The sequence below is a fragment of the Colossoma macropomum genome, unplaced genomic scaffold (genome assembly GCF_904425465.1).
Source record: "Colossoma macropomum unplaced genomic scaffold, Colossoma_macropomum, whole genome shotgun sequence".
Lineage (NCBI taxonomy): Eukaryota > Metazoa > Chordata > Actinopteri > Characiformes > Serrasalmidae > Colossoma > Colossoma macropomum.
In genome coordinates this window covers 24,501,944-24,523,088 of record NW_023494805.1, presented here as the reverse complement: position 1 = coordinate 24,523,088, position 21,145 = coordinate 24,501,944, and the positions used below count along the sequence as shown (strand labels likewise).

General features: G+C 37.9%; 1 protein-coding gene across 2 annotated transcripts in view; it reads left to right on the top strand.

Annotated features, from left to right (window-relative positions):
• Positions 1-12,154, top strand: part of zmp:0000000660 (arf-GAP with Rho-GAP domain, ANK repeat and PH domain-containing protein 2) — a 115,714-nt gene extending 103,560 nt beyond the window's left edge. The window contains exons 27-33 of one of the 2 annotated variants that reach the window (XM_036596401.1): positions 2,195-2,323; positions 3,048-3,181; positions 5,489-5,571; positions 8,367-8,402; positions 8,536-8,599; positions 10,512-10,634; positions 10,844-12,154. In XM_036596401.1, coding sequence (XP_036452294.1) covers positions 2,195-2,323; positions 3,048-3,181; positions 5,489-5,571; positions 8,367-8,402; positions 8,536-8,599; positions 10,512-10,634; positions 10,844-11,197 — 923 coding nt within the window. In that variant the 3' untranslated portion in view covers positions 11,198-12,154. Of the gene's footprint in view, positions 1-2,194; positions 2,324-3,044; positions 3,182-5,488; positions 5,572-8,366; positions 8,403-8,535; positions 8,600-10,511; positions 10,635-10,843 lie in introns of both variants that reach the window. The other variant, XM_036596400.1, reaches the window with a different exon arrangement.
• The last annotated feature ends 8,991 nt before the right edge of the window (positions 12,155-21,145 follow it).

Below are 21,145 nucleotides of genomic sequence, written 5' to 3'. Positions count from 1 at the left end.
TTCTCCCCATTCATACTGTTCTAAAATGTTCTCCTCTGTTCACACTGTTGTAGAATGTTCTCTCCCCATTCATGCTGTTCTAACCTGTTTTCCAAAATTCGCACTGTTCTAGAATGTACTCCATTCATGCTGTTCTAGTATGTTGTCCTTCATCCACATTGCACTAGAATGTTCCCTCATCATTCCCAGGGGTTTATTTGGCTTGTCAGTTATTTTTCTAGAACAGTATAAAGTCAACTGCCAACACTGGAATGTTGGTGCTTGTTGGGGAATGCTGGGTCACTGTGCTCTGGGCTTTAATAGAAGCAGGTCAGCATGTTACTGAGCCCAGTGAGATTTCAGTTTCTTTATGAACATCAAACCACTTAAAAGTCAATGGTGTTGGTTACAACCTTTTAAACTCTGAATAATCATTTGGCAGTGCCTTCATATCTCTAGCAGCTGTAGTGTTGCATTAAAAATGGCCATGTTATATACATGAGTGCTCAGCCTGTTTATTAGAATCATTTCCTCCTGGTTATGAAAAACTATTAACTGACTGTGATGGGATTGAAGCTGTGGGGGGAACAGAGGGGGAGTACACATGAGGCTTGCCAGTAGCGTGCACTGTGTTACCCCCTTTTGCAAATTAGGACTGGATAATAGATCTATTTTGCACTTGAGTGTGTTTTCTAATCAGGCTCAGATTGGCTGAGGATAATTGCAAATTTGCACTATGTAATTATGTGCACATGGAGGCCAGAAAAAAAAAACGCAGCATTTAATTTGTAATAGATTTTTTTTTTTTAAATGATGGAATTTGCTGATGACATTTAGGATTGGAGTTAACTGATGTAAGAATTGCCACAGTCGAGGAGATTAATTTTGTGGAAGATTGGAGTTAAATTGTTAAAGATGCCACCCACTGCTAATATCTTAGACCCAGATGCATTCATACACACATGAACACACACAAACACAAACCAAGCAAGCAGCACACACTTTGGAATGTTCGGTGGCTGTCTACTTTGTTGAGTGCCATAGTAAGGAATGAAGAAAAATAGTTCAAATGTGTTTCTGAAATCTGTAGTTGAAATTGATCTGTCCATGCGCCTCCCACTAATGCCTTCATCTGTAGCGACTGTTGCTAGGTTGGAACTTCACCCTAATAGGAAAGTGGACGATGAGCATTTTTGTCAAATTATCTGCCAGGTGATGTTTATTTTGTGTGTGTGAAAGGTCACATTATTAGGACAGATTTTTTGTTGTTTTTTTTTCATGTAATCTAGCTAACGATAGTGTGGTGGCAAATTTTCATTGCTGTTTCCAACCTGCCTACTTTTGTCAGTGTCTAGGAGAGTCAATGTTGTATTGCTCTAAACCAGGGTCTCCAACTTAAATTACATAGATACCAAATAAGGGGACATTTGATAGTCTTCTTTAAAGTGGGCCGGTTGAAAGTTTTCATTCATCATTTTACCTAACAAACTAAAATATGGGAAAAAAATGTATTTGAGCACATCTTGGTCTGTGTTTATTATTAACAATGCTTCTGTCACCACAAACTACTACTACTACTATTACTTCTACTACTATTACTACATCTACTACTACTGCTACTACTACTACTACTACTAATAATAATAATAATAATAATAATTAGTAATAGTAGGTGTGTATAAATAGATTAATATTTAAATAAATTATCAGAGAATTTTGTGGGACTCTTGTTGTGATAGCATTACCGGTCCTGACGAACAGCAGTGAAGGTATTGCGAATGTGGTTTCGTCAAAACAGGAGGTTAATTGTGCATTCTCAGTGTAGTTGTTTGATAATTCCATTCATTACTTAATTCTGACATGCTGTTTCTTCGCAATGAACAAATCCAGAAATGCAGATTTAACTATCAGTCCAAATTAGAATAATACCTAAGTTAGTTATAGGCAATATTATAACCATGCAATGTGCAGCGTTCATGCTGCGTCAGGTTTTCATTTGTTATATTTTGCACACAGCACATTTTTGCTTTTAACATATTAAGCTTCACCCTAAGCTGCTTTTATTTAGCCTATGTTAGGTACCCAGCTACAGTGTTGGATAAGTGAAGAAAGTTTAGCTGTCAGATTCTGTAAAACAGTTTCTTAGAGAGAATGGCTTTGTGGGTGGAGTCAGTTGCACTGTCTCTGTATCACTGGTGTTTTGTGTGTGTTTCAGAACGTCCATTACACTACAGAGAGAAGGTTCTGGAGCAGGTTTTAGAGTGGAATAATCTGGAGGACCCCAGCTCAGCTTTCGTGCTGATCAGAAAATTTCCTGTGTTCAAGATGTCCCATTGTAGTTCAGGTAGTGAACTCTGTACCTCTTCACTAGATAATCAAAGTCTCTCCTCAGGATCTCTTCTATAGATAATATTTCAAGACTGTAGGTTTTCACCACATATATTTACAGGTTTATTTCCATAGTTTCAGTCATCATTTCAACAATTTAATATTCTGTATATATATTCTATTCTATATATCTTTTCTGTAAGACCTTTTTTTATCCACTTTCCTCTTTTACCAGCGAATTGAATCATTCGGTACAATAAAGCAAGACTAATTTAGCAGTTGCTTACTGCTGCTCCTTCAACCATTCCAAACATTAGTAATAGCAGTCAGGAGAGCACCTTAGACTTTAATAGTCTATTATTGAACCAGCATATCATATGCAACCTTTTACCCACACAGAGTAATAGCTTCCCTTTCACACCTCACTAAATGATATTAATATCTATTAGTCATCTCACAGAGTGATTACTGCAGTAACTGTCACTCCCAAAGCTATTCAGACACGTGGGCTGTGCCCTTATCAGATCTTTTTTAATAGTCACGCTAATTTCAGGACTCTCACTTGAGAATGTGTCTTGGCTGATGTGTAAACTGCTCAATGCCACATCACCACTCTAATAATTACTCTTTATGATTATGTCTGCTGCTGTTTGTATGCGTGGGTCTTTGATGTATGTGTGTGTGTGTGTGTGTGTGTGTGTGTGTGTGTGTGTGTGTGTGTGTGTGTGATCTGTTAGAAGACCCGATGGACGTCGCTAAAGCCGAGCAGTTGAAGTTCAAAGATGGCTCCACCAAACTGCTTTCAGGTCACAAGTTTCAGGACAGATATCTAGTACTGCGGGACAAGAAGCTGCTACTCTACAAGGACTCAAAAGTATGGGTGAATCTTGTTTCTTTCTTTCTGTTTTTTTGTCTGTCTTTCCCTCTTTTGATTCCTACTCATATCTTCTAATCTCTGTTTCTTTCCTTCTTCTCAATCAACTTTATCTCAATCCCACAACACAAGCAGAGTGTACTAGTAAGACAGTCTATCGTTTTTCAGTGATTTTCTTTATTTCTTTCTTCCTTTCACATCTCTCTCTCTCTCTCTCTCCCTCTCTCTTTCTTTGCACACTTCTCTGCCCTTTATCTAAATCTTCCTTCCTTCCTTTGTCCCTTTTTCTTTTTTTCTTTCTTTCTTTCTTTCTTTCTTTTTCTTTGCACATTTCTCTTGTACCCCATTCCCTTATTCTTTCTTTGCACACTTCTCCTCCCTCTCTCTACTTATTTCTTCCTTCCTTCCTTCATCCCTTTTTTCTTTTTGTTTGTTTTTTCTTTTTCTTCTTCCTTCCTTTGCACATCTCCTCTCATTCTCTCTACGTTCCTTCTTTCTTTGCACACTTCTCCTCCCTCTCTCTACTTCTTTCTTCCTTACTTCATCCCTTATTTTTCTTTCATTCTTTTTCTCTTCCTTCCTTTGCACATATCCTCTCACTCTCTCTCTATATTCTTTCCTTCTTTGCACACTTCTCCTCCCTCTCTCTACTTCTTCCTTCCTTCATTCCTTCCTTTATCCCTTCCTTCCTTCATCTCTTTCTTTCTTTCTTTCTTTCTTTCTTTCTTTCTTTCTTTCTTTTCATTCCTTTGCACACCTCCTCTCACTGTCTCTATCTCTCTCTACATTCTTTCCTTCTTTGCACACTTGTCCCTCTCTCTACTTCTTCCTTCCTTCCTTCATCCCTTTCTTTCTTTCTTCATACATATTTTCTTTTTCCTTCTTTTTTTCCACACTTCTTTCTTTCTTTCTTTTTTCTTTGTTTCTTTCCAAATCTCCTCACTCTCTCTCTCTGTACTTCTGTCTCTCTTTAATTATCGCCTCTAACTCCAGTCCTACCCCATAACCAATCCGAGTGTTTTGGTGGAATATCTGAGTGATTCAGCCTATGGCAGTATTACAGCAGTAGCTCTGTCTGTGTTCTGTTTGATCACGATCAGTAGCTCCAGCAGTATCTTTGTTCACCTGCCGAGGCGCCACCACGGCTCTCTCACCGATTTTCACGCTTTAGTTTGGCTGTTCATGCCAATGGTGTTCGATTTCCTTTCAGATGAGCTAATGATTAAAAGACCGAGATAGGATGAAATTAGCCGCTCTGGGCCAATTGGATGGTCCACTTGCGATGCGTTGTGGAGGGGGAGATAATGCACCTGTTTCTGCATTTTGAGAAGTAAAGATGTGTAGAGCTCTTTCTTTCCCCTGGAATTAAAATGGTAATTAAAACAGTTCCGGTTTTGTAATTTGCGCTGTGTTGTTCTGCCTGCCTTTAAGACACGCATACGAGCGCATTTCTGCCTCCGGGACACACACACAGCTCAAGCTGACACACAGCCGCACCGTGCAAAAACAGTTCTGTATGTTAATAATTGATATTTGAAAGAAGTAAGCGCGTGTGCGGGGAGGAGGGTGAAGACACTTTAAACGTAGGCTGTTCTTTTCTTAATTAGTGTAATATGTGACTGTTTCAGAATGTTCTCCTAATTATCGAGTGAAGAAGATGGAAATCAGCTGTGAAGCAGAAATTTAATTGATATTCTGATGCCTTTGTTTTTCAAGTTTCCTTTTCTTGGGCAAGTGAGTGGGCAAAAGGTTTGTGTGAGAGAGAATCTCATTTTATCATTGCGCTCTTCTCTGGCTGCGCTGTGTTGTTCATTATGTGTGAAATGCATCCCTTCAAGGCAACATTACAGTCTTGTTGGCATATGCTAGTTTAAACAAGGCCCTTGGGCTTGGAACTGCTGTACACAGGATACTGGCGTTATTTTCCTCTTTTCAAAGAAATGAACGTGGGGAAATAAAAGAATATCATGGATAGTTCAGCTAAGCCGCTTACGTTCCGGCTGCAAGTCTGACTCAATTCCAGCACTTACAGTGATAGTTTGGGGAAAATGTGGCACAATATGATGGAGCCATTTCCGCTGTCATCTCCTCAAGCAAAGATGATGTTATTACCCACCAGATATAATCAACCAAGGGGGCTACAGCCATATTGAATTATGGAGAATTGTACAAAGGTACATTACTTATTTGCAGAGTTCATATGGCTTTATGTGGAGCACAAGTGTAGATGTGTTATGAATCATATTTTTGTGACTTTTCTGGGTCAAATTAGTGTCTTGATATTGTCACATGTAATCCCTTCCCCAGAGCACAAAGCCAGAGAGAGAGGTTCCTGTGGAGTCTGTGAAATGCTATCTAGGCCTGAGAAAAAAGCTGAAACCAGCAAGCAGGTAAGGATTCTTCTTATTCTTATTTCTTATTTATTTTGTCTGTAGGAAATTATATAGTTAAACATATATTTGGACATCACTAGTGATTACTGAAAAACTACAGACACATTTGCTTTTGGACAAAGCCTGTTTCCTACCAATCCAGACTCGCCACTATACTCTGTAATACAATACCAAAATGTAATCTGTATCTTCTACTGAACACTAGAAAGGCCATAGTGGTCACTGTGAAATTTACATGCCTCTTTCTACCTCAACAGAGAATTATATTAAAAATAAATGTCTGGATGACTAATTTAAATCAAGACTTTTGAAAGTCATTCATAAATGAATCTATAAGCACCAGTACTAGTACTATTACAGAGACCGTGCAACTCTGAAATCTTAGCTTATCTGTTTAGTCACCATGACAACTTCAGTTAGAACTGAATTAGGATGGTAGCTATTACAGAACAGAAGTTCTTAAGTTCATAATCCTAGCTACCCTACAGTGGAAGAACTGCTAAAAGCCCAGTCAAATTGATGGTCACAGGAAATTTGATGAAATGTTCATATAAACGACTTAAAATTCTAAAACTAACTGCTATTCAAAAAACTAGCAAATATATATTATATAGATCTTTTTCTATAGTTTAGTTTAGTATTTTGTGTAGTCTAAATGAAGTTTATTCAGAACAGATCGTTTTGCTGCAAATTGTGCATTGTGTGGGCTGATGCAGGGCTAGAACCTAACTGAACATAATCAGTTGAATGCAGGGCACATTCAACGCTGCTGCCAGTGCGAGAAACATCACTTTTTTTTCCTGCATTCCTCAGATGAGGCCTAATCATCTTGGGCACCTCACTGTGTCCAGTTGCTGATGAAGTGTTTGCGTCTCATCGTTGTCTGGATTTAGTGCTCTGATTTGTTACTGTTTTATTCTCTTCTGGATTGTACTTTGCAAACTATTTGCCAATTCTTTGCCAGATATTCTGTAAATTAAATCAGATAAAGTGAGTAGGCTCCTGAATCACCGCTGCTAAAATAACGTCTAACCTGCTTGCAGAGGTGAAAATGCAATTTAATGTGTAGAAGCTGCAAATGGCCTTACAAGGTAGAAACACTAAGATTAGTATTATATTTTTTTTACTAAATATGCAATAATTTGGTAAACAGTGGATATGGGGATTTTAATTTGATCAAAACAATCCCATCTCAAAATTTTGAAACAAATTGGCCATTTTGGCCTTTCTAGTATTAAAGATCTGTTTTTAGATGCACATGGAACTCAGAAGGGTCAAAGTAAAACAGATAGTCAGAACTGATTTCGCCACTCCGAGAGACATATTAATATATCTGAGAGTTATTAAGATCGATTCGCAATTATTTTTGTGTTATCCTCTGTCCTCGTTAATATCACTTGGTGCCTACTGCTGTCTCAGGCTCTTGTGCCAAAGATGCATGGCCCTCTCAGCTTAGTTCAAGTCCCTATCTCAGAGAAAGGCTTTAAAGGTTTCCCTAAAACCACATTTATATCTCACAATAACAGAATTGATTAAACGTAATTGGGTTTTAACAAATACAAATTATCCATTTTGTCCTCTCCCCCTGGGAACACGGCAGCAGTAGATTTGTTTTATTTTAATCATTTTCAGAGCAGATCAGAACATTTTACCAGTTATCATTTTAATCAATTTCTCTGAATGCGAGTGTAACAAAAACCCGATAACTATGTGTCTGGAATTATAATGCACGTTTCACATTCAAATGGGATGAGAGAGAGATGGATGGGAGTGTACAGAGATGGGAGAGATTAAGGAAAAAATCGATCCAAGGCATTGAGCACAGTGCTGGGAGAAGGAGAAAGAGAGGTGAGAGAGGGAGCGACAGGGCTGAACATGTAGTCACTGGGTGTTTTCAGACAGCAATGTTTTCTTTTTTTACTAGTGCAGGAATGAAGGTTGTATGATGTGATAAGACTGAAAAGCTTGTGAGAATGTGATACTAAAGGAGCGTTGTCCGTAACAGCCAGTCATCTCAGTGAAAGAAACAGATAAAGTGCTGGTGAATAGACGGAGACAGAAGAAAGCATAGGTTGGCCTTGAGCCATTTATAATGTTTTTCCTATTTTGCTTTTTACAATCCCAGCTAAATCCGTGAGCGTAGCACAGGTTTTGAATGTCATAACAGCGGTAATATGTGGAAAGAGTCTTGTATCACCCCCCATCATTATAAATTGTGATGTAGCTGTATTTTGTTTGTGGGTTGGTTCTGTAACTCTGTCTTCTTGGGTTTTATGTCAGGTTTTTTGTCACGAGGCAAAGAAGATTAAGACAGTCAAAACTAGAACTTCTACCACCATTCTTGTTCACCATTCTGTATTTGGCCCAGTTTTTAGGGGTACATAGTTCAGAGCAACCAAACTCCCTCCTTGCCCTGTCCAGGGGTTTTGAGGATGCAGAGTACTGTTATACACAGCCTTTCGTGTACAGTTTGGATCCATTAGTATCATGCGCTGAACTATTGCCAGAGAGCAAAGAGCAGGGAGGCCTTCCCTTAGCCCCAGCTTTTATTCCACCCACCAGCTCTTTAAACTGCATTTAGGTCTTATTTAGTCCGCTGTGGAGGAAGCTAAGCTGAATTTTATGGTTGCTTAGCGCTTTAGCAATCCTCTGGGGGTCGCGTTCTGCGACTGTTGGAAAGAGTTGAGAATAGACTTAAATCGATATGGGGTCCTTGGTGAAATGCTGGGAGGCTAAAGGTTTGTTTGCTTTTTTCCCAATCTCTCTCTTTCTCTTTTTTTCTCTCTCAACAGTTGGGGCTTTACTGTTTACACTCAAAAACAGCAATGGTAAGACCAGTTCATTTTGGCGTAATTGCATACGTTTTTAAGGCCTAGCACGTAGGAGGCATTCGTCTTTTTAATAAGATGCAAAATGCTACAGCAATGAAGTTCAATTTTGACCTTGTATTCCCCTAATAAGGTATTTCTGCTGTGAAGGAAAAGATTCTCAGCTGGACTGGGTTATTTCCATTATCAGAAGCAAGGTGAGCTCGCTTACATTGTCACTGTGTGAATGGGTAATTAAAGTGCAATAACTGTGTTTCTGTGCCGATTACTAATAACACAAACAGATGTTTTGTTCTTACATTTCCTAATTACATTTCTCCTTCGGAGAAAAGTATGTTTACTCTCTTTAACGCCTTGCAGGCTAAAATTGCTCATCAGCTAAGCAGTTTCCTTTCCTTGCAAAAATATAGAGGGGGAAAAAAAGGGATAGCTACGTGAATAAGGGGAAAGTTTTCGAGGTCATTCTCTGCCAGCATAAATCACATTATCCGGAAAAGTCTTTTAGCAGAAATAAGGTCATGTAGACTGCCACAATCACACTGGTTCCATCACCCTGTTCTCAGCAGCTGAGTGCAGCTACAGACCAAAGGCCTGAGTCAGCTCACCATGCATTAATAATAGAAACGGAGGGCATGCATTGGCGGGGAGGCTAGCAATGATTTAGACATTGTCTAGATCCCCCCTCCCACACCCTTCCTCCTCCTTCTCTGGCCAAATGCTTCTGCCTTATCTGCCTCCCTCAGGTCTCGTACTTTATTGTGAGCTTTTGTCCTTCTTTTTGTGGGTTTGTTCCGATCTGGCGATACAGCTTTAAAAAATAAAGAGCTCTGAATAGTTTTTATTGGAAATCTCTTAAGTGTAGGCCAGGCTTCTGCAAACTGAGAAAGCAAGAGAGAAAGAGAGAGGCAGACAGAAACTCAGAGGAAGACAAATGTGTTTGAAGCTCTTTAGGTACTTTTATAAGCATGTTGTAGCAAATCTTTCTTTCTGTAGGCAGCGAGTGCTGGAGACAACCCTGCAAGTAGACTAATTGATACCCTCAGACTGAGGCTCTTTCACATTCTTCTTCTATCTTTTTAACCACCACTCTCTGAGGCGTGGTTTCCATAGAAACTGCTGAGGAACAATGTAGAGGTAAAGGTACAGGTAGATGAGCCCTTTTCTGCTGCTAAAACGAGGATGTATATACCAGGAACAGGTTCAGAGGCCACAGAGTCGCAGGGAAAAGTACAAGCTGTCTTAGCAAGCAAAAAGAGGACGTTCCGGTTGCTCAGGTACTGGTGCAAAATGTTCCAGTACATTTGTTCCTACATCATTAAGGTCTTAAAGTTGCTTTTCATTAGAGCTAAGATTTGAGTTCTAGTGTGTGTAAGGCTGTAGAGGAGTTTGTCAAACTGTGCTTGTTTTGACGCTCTCTGTCTCAAGTTTTCTGACATGGAACAGTTTGCTTGAGCTTTTACACTCGACGCAGAAGAAACACTGAGCCGTTTTGTATTTTCTCTGCTCTAACATACCTAGTTTGAGAGAGACTTTATATTTAACAAATAACAGTAACTAACTTTAAAAACTTTAGAAACCAGAGAGCCCACCAGTACTGGCATTTGACACCCTTGTCTAATGGAATGCTTAATTAAAAATGATAGTTTAACTAACAGGTAAGGAAGGTTAGAGGGACCAGTTAGTATTATTTTATGTATATACCCAGTATATATATGCTAGTCACCCCCCTGTATTATCTTTTACTGTTTATCATCCATGTCAAATGTTACATGGTAACCTGTTTCATTTCTATAAAATGTATGTCCTGTACAAAAGTCAGAGACCACCCTTCATTTATTTCATTTTCACTCAAAAAAGCCGTTAAGTACAAGTAATTATTTGCACAGTACTGTTTGAAAATGAAGTGCACTGTAATACTTAGATGTTATCTAATGACAACTAACTCATTCTAGCATTCAGATATTATTAGCAACGTGCACAGAAGTGTTGTAAATGTTAAGATTCACATGCCAAGAGAATATCCTTTTTCATATTCATTTTTGTATATGCATTTGTATCTTGGTCTTTTATCATACTGCAGTATATCTTTTGATGTATTTGTTTGTATAGCATGGAGGAGACTTCTGGCCTAAATTCAAAAACAGGAGCAAGCATTCAGTTCATCAGAGCAGTAGAGAGCATGGTTTTACTCACCGGGGCTTAGAGAATGCAACAAGAAGACAAAGCAAGGAGGTCAGTATCAAAGCACTCCATACTGACTCTAAAACTTATTTCCTTTCTTATGTTTTTGAGAAAAAAATTCAGTGCTCAAATAGTGAACATTCATCAAATCGTTCTCCCCTTCCTCCAAAGTAGGGTTTCCACTTGTAACTACAAAATGTGACCGTACAAGTCAAAGAAACCAAAGGTGACCATAGCCATCTCTTAATTTTCTTCCACAGGATAACAGGATGATGCCCAGGAATGTTACTTTCAAGACCGAGAACTCGGATGAAGCTAATGATAAGTATAAAATTGCTGGGCTAGAGAGCCATTTAAAGTATAAAGACCTAAAAGGGGACTCCAGAGTGGCCACAACTGGAGGAAACTACCCCCTCCCAAGAGACAGAATGGCCTATGATAGACCTCCCCAAATTGAGCATGTACCCTCGCACCCAGACACAGGTAATCACACCAAACCTCCACAAAAGAAAGCTATGCTTGCCTATGCTCCAGGACAGATGCCACAGAATCTTCTCAACGAACTGAGCACTGTCCTTAACCAGGCAGGACGCATTCCCAAGGAAGAAAGCTGAGAGGATTTAAAAAGAAATCCTTGCTTGTACTTCCACAAGGCAAAGTGGAGGTCAAAAGTGCAAAATGACTCTCAGATCTCAGACGGACAAAATAAATCTGTAAATAATTAAATATTTATATCTTGCATGCTCTGAGTGGCTAAAACCAAAGCATTTCTCTCTCTGACTTTAACCAGCCTCAAGAAAACATTTCACAGTGGCCAGCAGGCCAGTCTAGTGGTACATTGCTGTTGTGATGGCAGTGAAAGTGGCTGTGTGTATTGTCCAAGGGGCTCTCACACTGATTTATAGGTCAGTCGTCAAATGTAGCAATATGTGGATGTATATGCCGCTGATGTCACATTTATTAAATGGTCTTGTTTCTGAGGAACATGTAATATAACTAAAAAATAAAATCAGTATTACCTACAGACAAGGCTTTGCTACTTTTAGACATGCAGATATAAGGCAACTATTGACATAATGCTGGCTTTTCTCTGCTTAAATTGGGGTCTAGTTGAGGTCAGTTCAGACACTACTTTGATGATCTAAAACCATTGACCGGTTCAGAGTTTGTTATATTTTAATACATAGAGTATTTAGAAAGGAAGTGGCCTTTTCATAAAGGGAAAATGCTTTCCCTTTTCCCATTTCTGCTGGTATTAATGTTTCCTTAACCTATTTTTCCATCAAAAGAAGTATGTTTTATCATAATGTGTTACAATAAGCAGAATCCCAAGTCATCCAAAGCCACTGAATGATGAATGTTCATTTGAGATGGTACACATGAGCTTTTGTTGCCCAGTTTACTTTAAATATTTATCATCAGCATTTTATGTAGATGATGCATCATTTAGCTGCTGCCTGTGTTTCATGTTCTTTTAAAATATTCTAATCATGTACTTACAGCTGTTGTCAAAACCTGTAATGTATTGTAAGACTCTGTGAGATTGTATAAATAAATTAAGCTATAAATTAGTCGTAACATGTTTCTTTTGCCATTTTGGGCTGTTCTGAGGGTTTCAGTGTTCTTTTTCGTATGAAATTGACATTTTTACATGACTAATTACGGTTGAATCAGCACCAATACTAGATTGATATCTGCAGCGATACTGACACTTACATGCAATATCAGCATTGGAAATAGACAATACTGATACCATGAAGCAATTTCTGACATGCACCTGTGCTGCTATGGGTGTGGGTTGACAAGCAGCAGTAAAAATGCTCATGCTAAAATCTGCATTAGCCCCTTACCTAAATGGCTGAGTCAGACTTCTTTCAATAATCCCCCATCTTCCATTGTTCGGTTGTTTACAGCCTGAGTTAATATTAGTCCAGGTTCTTATTGACAGGGTGAACATTAGAGAGACATATGAAAGGAACGGCCAGTCTCTTAGGGTAACAGTAGTGTTTAGCCTTGATTTATCCTTTAGCATAGCAGCCCACTAGCCCTGCCCACAGAGCGTCTCGCATCAGTTTTGACAACAGCGTGGTCTCACGGCCTGGTGCTCCCATCAGACCGAGAAATCCGCTGAAAAGAGCTGGTACTGATAGATTCTGGTACTGATGACTGTAATATGCACAAACTCCAGCAGAAGCTGACACTTGTAGATGTACGTGTGAGTGAACATGATGCATGTATAAGCAAATGACTTGAGAAATTCATATAAAAAAGCAACATTAAGCACTGTTTTTGCTGAGCCAGACAAGCTGAAGCGTGCTTACATGGACGCACCACAGGTTTATCTGTATATTGTTCAGTTCTATTTTAATTCTTTTGCACAATAAAAAAATTTACATTTACTTTGGTCTTTGTTATGTCTTTATAAAAAATGTTTCTTATTATATGTTATATTTTTGTAAAGACTGATATATTGAATACATATAGGTAACAAGCAAAAATAGATTTTTTTAAGCTTCTAATATATATACAGGACTTAATGGGCTAGTTACATTCAGTAGAGTTTGTATTGATAGCTCTTTGCATCCTTAACCATGATTATTATGCTTATACTACGCATAGTTTTTTTTGCCCCTCATCATATAAAACACTAGTGCTTTCACTCAGCAACGTCATGTTTACACTGAAGGATCTGCTGTATTATAAGTTTTATGTGTAATTTTGTGTTCAGTATTATGTGTTATATATGTGAGGTGTGTTATCAGTGTACGTTTTATGTGAGCTGTACCTGAGAGGACAATAGGAGGACATTGTGAACAGTTATTCCTGGCTGTCTATGTGTAGGTTAAGCTGTTGCTTCTGTACCTAATTTGGCAATGGACCAGGCAACAATGTGCCTGGGTCTATATAAACACGGCCATTTTGTATGTCGAGCGGGTCAGCATGGCGTCTGTAAACCGTGCGCATAAAAAAGAAATAAAGATCCATGCAACAGACGCAAAGCTGGTCTCCTGATCCGGGTTCTAATTAAGAAAGAGAGATCTAAAAATTCTACAACATGAATGGTAACTCTATAGCCTCCTTACCTGAATGATAGCTTTCAGCCATGTTTGCTTTTACTCTCCATTGTCTGCGTTCATGAGAATATCTAGCAGAGCAGGAGGTATTATTCTTAGACACGCTTTACAGGCCCTGATCAGCCAGAAAGGTTTGTGTGACACACCTGTGCCATTTCCCTCGTTAACTTCTTTTGTTAGAATTAATTAGCATAGTTATAAATGACAACCTGGAGACTCTGACACCTCAAGCACAGCCAGATGTCGCGATTTTCAAAGTACAAAGAAACATGTCACTTTTGTGCTTCTGTCACTCAAATGTGTTTGTGTGTAAGGAAGCGAGACTGTAATATATGAACATGTGAGCACTATGTGTGTGTGTGAGTGTGTAAAGAAGAAAAACTGTATGAACATGTAAGCAGTGTGTGTAGTTCTTGGCTGTTAACGCTCGACTCCTTTGCTGCACGGTGTTTTGCATATTCTGCAGCTATTTTCCTCCTTTGAAGGTTACCATATGGCAAGAGTTAAGCAAGTGAGAGAGCTGATATAATTAAAGGTGTTACACACCCCACACTGACTTTGGCACTATGAAGGAGGTTGCAACAGTAGCTCGGTGAGACACCTACATGTTCATGTGCAGCGTACACGTGTGCTCCTGTCACAAGTAAACGTACTGATCTGAAGGTGAGGTTCGATATTAGAATCAAATAGAATTGATGATAATGCTGTTTAATGACGTGTGCGTTCTTTTTTGGCCATAAAAATTCTCAGGCCATTTTCAAACTTTAATTTTGAAAATTAATCTAATAATTAATTAATTATTAAATTTGAAAATAATTATAATTTTCAATAAAAAACTTTGTTGTATGGTTGGTGTATGGTTTTGCATTTTGTATTTGCTGTAATGTCAGTATTGTAATACTGTGAACATGGTTACATACAGGGGTGGATTTAATTCTTCCTAAAATATTTTTCTATCGCATTTTCACATTGAAACACACCTTAGATATCCTTATCATTCATAAATGTTTATAATCGATCAATAAATGTTTAAATCCACTGCATTTCCTGCATTAAAAATAGTAGTACTTCACTGTTTTTTCGTAGAAGCTTGACTTTACCTTACATCAGGGAACTCCGAAAGAACAAAAACTCTCAAATTCTTTGTGACTGATTGCTGCAAATAAATCTAGGTCTCTGTCCAGACTATATTATCATTACAGGCCTTATTAATGCTTTGATTAAACACTGGGGATTCCCTCATACAAAAATGCTTTATTTGAAACCTAAACCTCCTTAAATCTATTCAACATTATTTTTCTTAAATACAGATGAAATCTTTTATATGCAAGAATATTTACTAAGAACAGTCTGGAAAATGGAACAAAATCTAGCTCTTTGAATGTTTAAAAGCATCACAGAATTTGTTCAGAAGCAAAGCGAGACATTCTAAAACATTAAGCTAAGAACACCATAGAAAAACACCTCCTAAAAGTTAATGGCACTTTTGGTTAAAACTACTGTTAACTAGCAAAATAACACTCAAGAATCCAAACAAGCTTTCCAACAAGACACAGACTACACAGCAAATCATCAAAACAACTACTGCTCCAGAAATAAGAAACTGCCTCTTTCTTTATGTGATCTAGACTGTCAAAAATGTTCTTGGTCCAGTTACTTTTACATTAGAGACATTTATGTTTAGATATGTAACTCTATGAATGGCTGACATAAGCAGGCTGGCTGGGTATCAGCCATTATGCTATCTTATGTTAACATGCTAAAATACAGTGGACATTTTAACTTAAGCCCACTGACTGAAATTTTCAGTGGTAAACACACACATTAGATAATATTGATTGCATCAAGTAGATTACATGTCCAAACAAATGCCTCCGAGGTTTGAAGAAAATTAGAAAGCCAAGCAGCACTTTTATGACTGATTGTGATGTTTCTTGGCTGGTTATACTGCCAGTAATTTTCTGTCTGAGCCTGAGACGACCCAATCCACATAGTCAAGTTTTGTATACAAAACCAACCCAAGCCTGATAAAATCTGTCTGAACCAGATCAGCCCTAACCACATCATCGAGTTGAATCCAAAACTGACCGAAGCTCCAGAACATTGTTTGATCCAATCCAGCTCATCATCTCCCAAAGCCAAACAAAACCTGATATTTCTGTAGCGTCAATTAAATCAGTTGTAAACGAGTAAATTAGTGAGTAGACAAAATAAAAACACAACTTATTCAACACAGAACAAATTAATTAGATATAAACATCCTTTTGGCTGCACTAAACTGAAGTCTCCTGACTCAATTTGCTGTGTTATTTTTCATGCATCCATTTTCTCATAAGTGAGGGCCTCATGGACTTTGGTGCGAAATTTCTATCAACAACACAAATGGATTATAAGATGTTTTAAGGTCTTGAAAGTAGCGGTACGAATAACTAAAAAACTAAAGCAGGGGGGAATGTAGGGTTAAATCTCGGGGAGGCAGTCTGTGAGAACCCAAACATAAAGTTTGAACCTGACCCAAGTCTGATGCATATTTTGGAAATGACATCTGAACCAGACATGAGCAGTTGGGTCCCATCAAGTCTGGTACAGACTTGTGTTTGTGCATTTTTTTGAAATAATACTGAACCATACTGAAAAAAATCTAATCAAATCAAGTGTGTGAAATTTGAAGTGATTTTCTAAAGAATTGTAATTGGTGCAAATCATTGCAAGGTCAAATATGTAAGTTGAACATGACAAATTGAAAAATACCCTGTTTTTGGCCAAGGAACGTCACAAGTACTACTACTGAGCAACTCTGGCTTGGAGCTGGACTCAAACAATGTTAGCCAGTGTTTTACTTGAATTAATTTGCTATTTTAATGTATGAAATGAAACAGACCTTGTCCAAAATGTGTAGATAATTCTTTCCATATCCTTCACAATATTGCTACATCAGTGTTGTGTAGTCACCCAGGTTTCCTGGGCCAGCCTTACCATAGATGAGGCATACAAGCCAAGACTCATAGAACAAAACTAGGCCTTTAAAAAAACACCACCTCAGAAAACTCAATTTAAAAAAAAAAAAAGAGATGAAGCCAATATGATTCAAACATTTGCTCATAAAAGATGCAGTGTGTCTCTGTAAGCTATTATTTCTGCAAGTCTTGTGTTTGATCAAGCACAGGCCAATTCACCTTTTTTTTGGGACAGAAAAAAAGAAAGACAAGTCTCAGCCACCCAAGCCACTGAGTAATTGACACGTCTTCTGAACTCATCATTTATTGATCTCCTTCAGCTGATTCTGCACATATTGGAGGAGTCTACCAAATTAACTGTAAATAAAGAGGTGATAAAGAGGCGAAAAGGGCCTAAGAGGAAGCTTTGAGTGTTAAAGAATGTGAATGTTGACCCCAAAAGCTTAATGAAACCTTTATAAGCTTATCTTAGTATGCTATAATATATAATAACTACTCCATATTCTTTTGTTTTCCTTTGGTGGTTGTTTGTGTATACGTATAAGCTAAGTATTACAGATAAGTGGTGTCAGTAGTATGAGTACTAAAACTGGACTGTCCTATCCTGGTGCTTCTGCAGCATTTGTTGAGGTCTTTTTTCCTGTTTATGCACACTTGAGCTGAAGCTGTTCATTTCTTCTTTCTCTTATGTAAGGTAAAGTTAAGCTTCTTCTTTCACACAGTGGAGACTCTAGCATGACTTTCTTGGGTGTACCAGTTCAATCTGGCAGTTCCTCTTTGACGACCACCATCCACTACAAACCTCCACACTCTCATTCCTTCTTGCAGTACAATGCATCACATTAAACCACTGCTGAGTATAACAACATCAGTATAATAGCATCACCTGCCAAAGCTATTCACACATTTGTTATGGAAATGATAACTTTCTCCCGAAATGAAAAGATATGTAAATATTTTCTTGACTGAATTTCCCAAACATGCCATTTTCTATTGAGATGAAGGATGCTCTTACCAACAAACTCCACTGCTACACTGTGGAAATGTTGTCAGTTCAACCTAAGAAAATGACTTCATGTGGTAACAAGCAGTTTAACTCCACTGGGATAATTTGAATGAATCAATGCAATGGACAGTTTTAGTTGAGATGAACAAAAGCAATTAACATCAATTTAAACCCCCCCCCAAAAAAAACCCCACTTCAAATCAGCTTCTGTCCTGTTCCACTTTTTACAATTTAAGAAAGAGAGATGCTTACCTGACAGATGTCAAAATGGGCAAAACATTACTTAAAAACTTCTTTTCCTAATATGCTATGGGTGTAACAAAAACATCTAATACATAGATATGAAGTAAATTGTTTGGCAGGGAATAATCATGGGACTGATGTATGCAGCTAATCAAAATGTGGTAGATACCAGATTATTATTACGATCAGTAATAACTGACCACCACTCGTCATGTATTACTGCATGAATTGTTTATAGTATCTCCTGCAATAGATGCAATCAACTCTACACTGAAGAAACAGTGTTTTGTTGAGCACCTTCAAAGCCTCAGAATATTGTCTGTACACTTCAACAGCAATAGGCTGAATATAAATGCCATCATTGGTAACATTGTCCGTTGTTATGTTAGCAGTGAGATGAGAAACATGAGAAAAAAGAAACTCATCTACATATTTAGTTCATTGTAACTTCTTGGAATTAATGTACTGCTTTAAACATCTTGAAATTTGAATATCAGTATCTTCCCCCCGAACAGCTTCAGAAGAGCTTTGCTAGCAGAGCTGATGAAGGACTTCAGTCTGAAACGTCCTTTTTCTTAAGAAACTTTGTGCATTGTGCCAGAAAATTCCTACCCCCCAAATAAACATATACACAGTGGTGCCAGTTATTAGGTATCTTGTACCTGCATTCATTTGCCATATTATATACAACGACAATACAGGTGCACTTTGTAGGTTTACAAATACTATGAATTTATCAGCCACCCTGCGCCCCCTCCATCTTTGAAAAGGGACCACTATGAGACAACCACTGAGCAGATAGTACAAACCTCAGTTCCAGAAAGGTCCAGGCAGTATGTGGAGTGCTGAACAAAAAGCAGTGGTCAGAAAATTCAGTTTGACCTTAAGTTTAAAACAATACAAAAACATGTTTTACCTTAGAAACTATGTTTTTTTTTTCAATAAACATATGTTCATTTCACATTTTATGCCCAAAACACGTTATAAAAAGTTGTTACATGACCTTTCCGTTAAACAACGCTTAAGAATTGTTTCCAAAGCGGACATTTTTGCCATTCTTACATTAGATACATCTTCCGCTGCACAACCACGAGAGGCCTTCGTTGTTGTATTTTATGCTTCATAATGCGCCACGTTTTCAATGGGAGACAGGTTTGGAATGCAAGTAAGACATTTCACTGGATTCCCTGAATCATTTGATGATATTATGCACCATAGAAGGTGAAATACCTAAAGTACATGCAGTCACTCTTGAAGGAATGTTGTTTTTAAATTGTTGGATTACTTGCTGATGCATGTTTTCAGCAAAATGGCAAACCTTGACTCATTCTTTCTGATAAACAGGTGATGCAATCATGCTTGGTTATAAAGGAGCACCCAATAAAGGCCCTTTAAGATGCTTTTTGAATGCATTCTTAAACTGCCCCTGTCCTAACTTCTTTTGGAACTTATTACAAACAATAATTTCAGAATGAATAGTGTTAGCTGGTAAATTAAACCAAATTTCTTCATACCGTTTTTGTTTAAATAAAGGTCAAAGCAGATTGACACATCACAGCTTTCTGTTTTGCATTTTACATACTTTCCCAAGTTTTTGGAACTGAGGTTTGTATTTCTGTGGTGGACCATGCTCAGAACAGCAGAGACACCAACTCAGTAGAAGCATATGAAGTGTGTGTTGTACTGATAGTGTGTGAGGCACAAGGTTTTCAAGTGCTGTGTACTGTATATAGTGTGGATGTGTATATATGTCTAAGTGAGACCAGGGAGGCTTGTAACATAAGCTAAGTTGTAACAGCCTCAGTTTTACCAAACAGAAATAAGCTACAGGGGTGGTATCACTACTGTGCACACGCAGCACCTTCCTGAGCTGACAGAAGTGTGAAGGCACTGTCAAACTGCAGCGTGCTCATGTAACAAAATTCGATTTTGAGGTGAGAAAGTAAAATCTCACAATCTATAGCTCAGTTAGCACTTATATTAATAGTAGTTAAAGGGGAATTCCACCCAATTTTTTAAATTGTTAACATGTGGTAATGATAGGAACCACGGGTCACAATGTATACAATGCAAATATAGCCATTTTATTTACTATCCAAAATGACCAGTGAACCTATATATATCTTCTGGGTTTTTATATGTAATTTTTATGATGGTGAAATAGTGGTAAATCTTGAAAAATACATTTTCTTTGGGGACTACTTTGCTTACAACCCCCTGCATGTATCTCTCACCATGAATAGATTAAAAAATACATTTTTGCCCAGAAGCTCATCTGAAAAACTATTGTAAAGCAATGTCTCAGGTATCATGCATACATTGCATATTGCATATTTTACGCTTCAGAGGCATTAAATGCTTCAGACGTTTGGTTCCTATCACCACTACAATTCTGACTCTTCTGGCAATTTTCTCTAGGATGGAGCATTTCACATCAAACCACTGTGAAGGGCTTTATTTAAATCTCAACGATGAAATTATGCAGAAATTTTTGAAAATTGGTGAAATTCTCCTCTAAGTGTTTAAACAGATATGATCTAAATAAGCAATATTTCTAGTTAAATATGATGTGTAAAATCTGTGCTAGTTTAAAAAAAAAGGCAATGTTGTGACTGACAAGGACAGGGGTGAGTTGTAACACACAGCGTAATGTAGGGAGACTGACCAGAGAACAGTAGGCCCACTCTCATTTCTGACATTTCTAATAGGGTAAACTGTACCTGTCAAAAAAAAAAAACTCATCATCTTTAGCTTCCTTCAGTCTTACGCTAACACACATGTATACAGTGTTACGTGTTTAAAATGTTTAGGTATAGAATAATAGAAGGGCTCCCAACCTTTGCCAGCTCACACCCAACACAACCAACCAAAGAGGCTTTCACAGCAATTTAACCAGTCCAGTCATTTAAAACGCATGTAAATACAACACAATAATTATTGTAGCCTATCAAATTTCACTGGGCTGTATAATCACGCAGCACAATAAACACAAAATTTGTTGATTTACACTGAAAAATACTGACATACTAGCTATGTCTTACATTGGTCATCATCAATCACTGAGCTTTTGGTTTTATTTTTCCAAGTAATAAGCACAACAATATTTTTGTTTTTAAAGTTATCAGTTTAGTTAAATGTCTGTATATTGTAATGAAGTTTTTCAGTTTAAAATTAAAAAATAACTGACACCAGCCACCCTAGCAGTACCACCACATCCCACTTGGGCCTGCAGTCCACAGTTTGAAAACTGCAGGACTAATAGGTTCAAAATCAGTGTTGTCC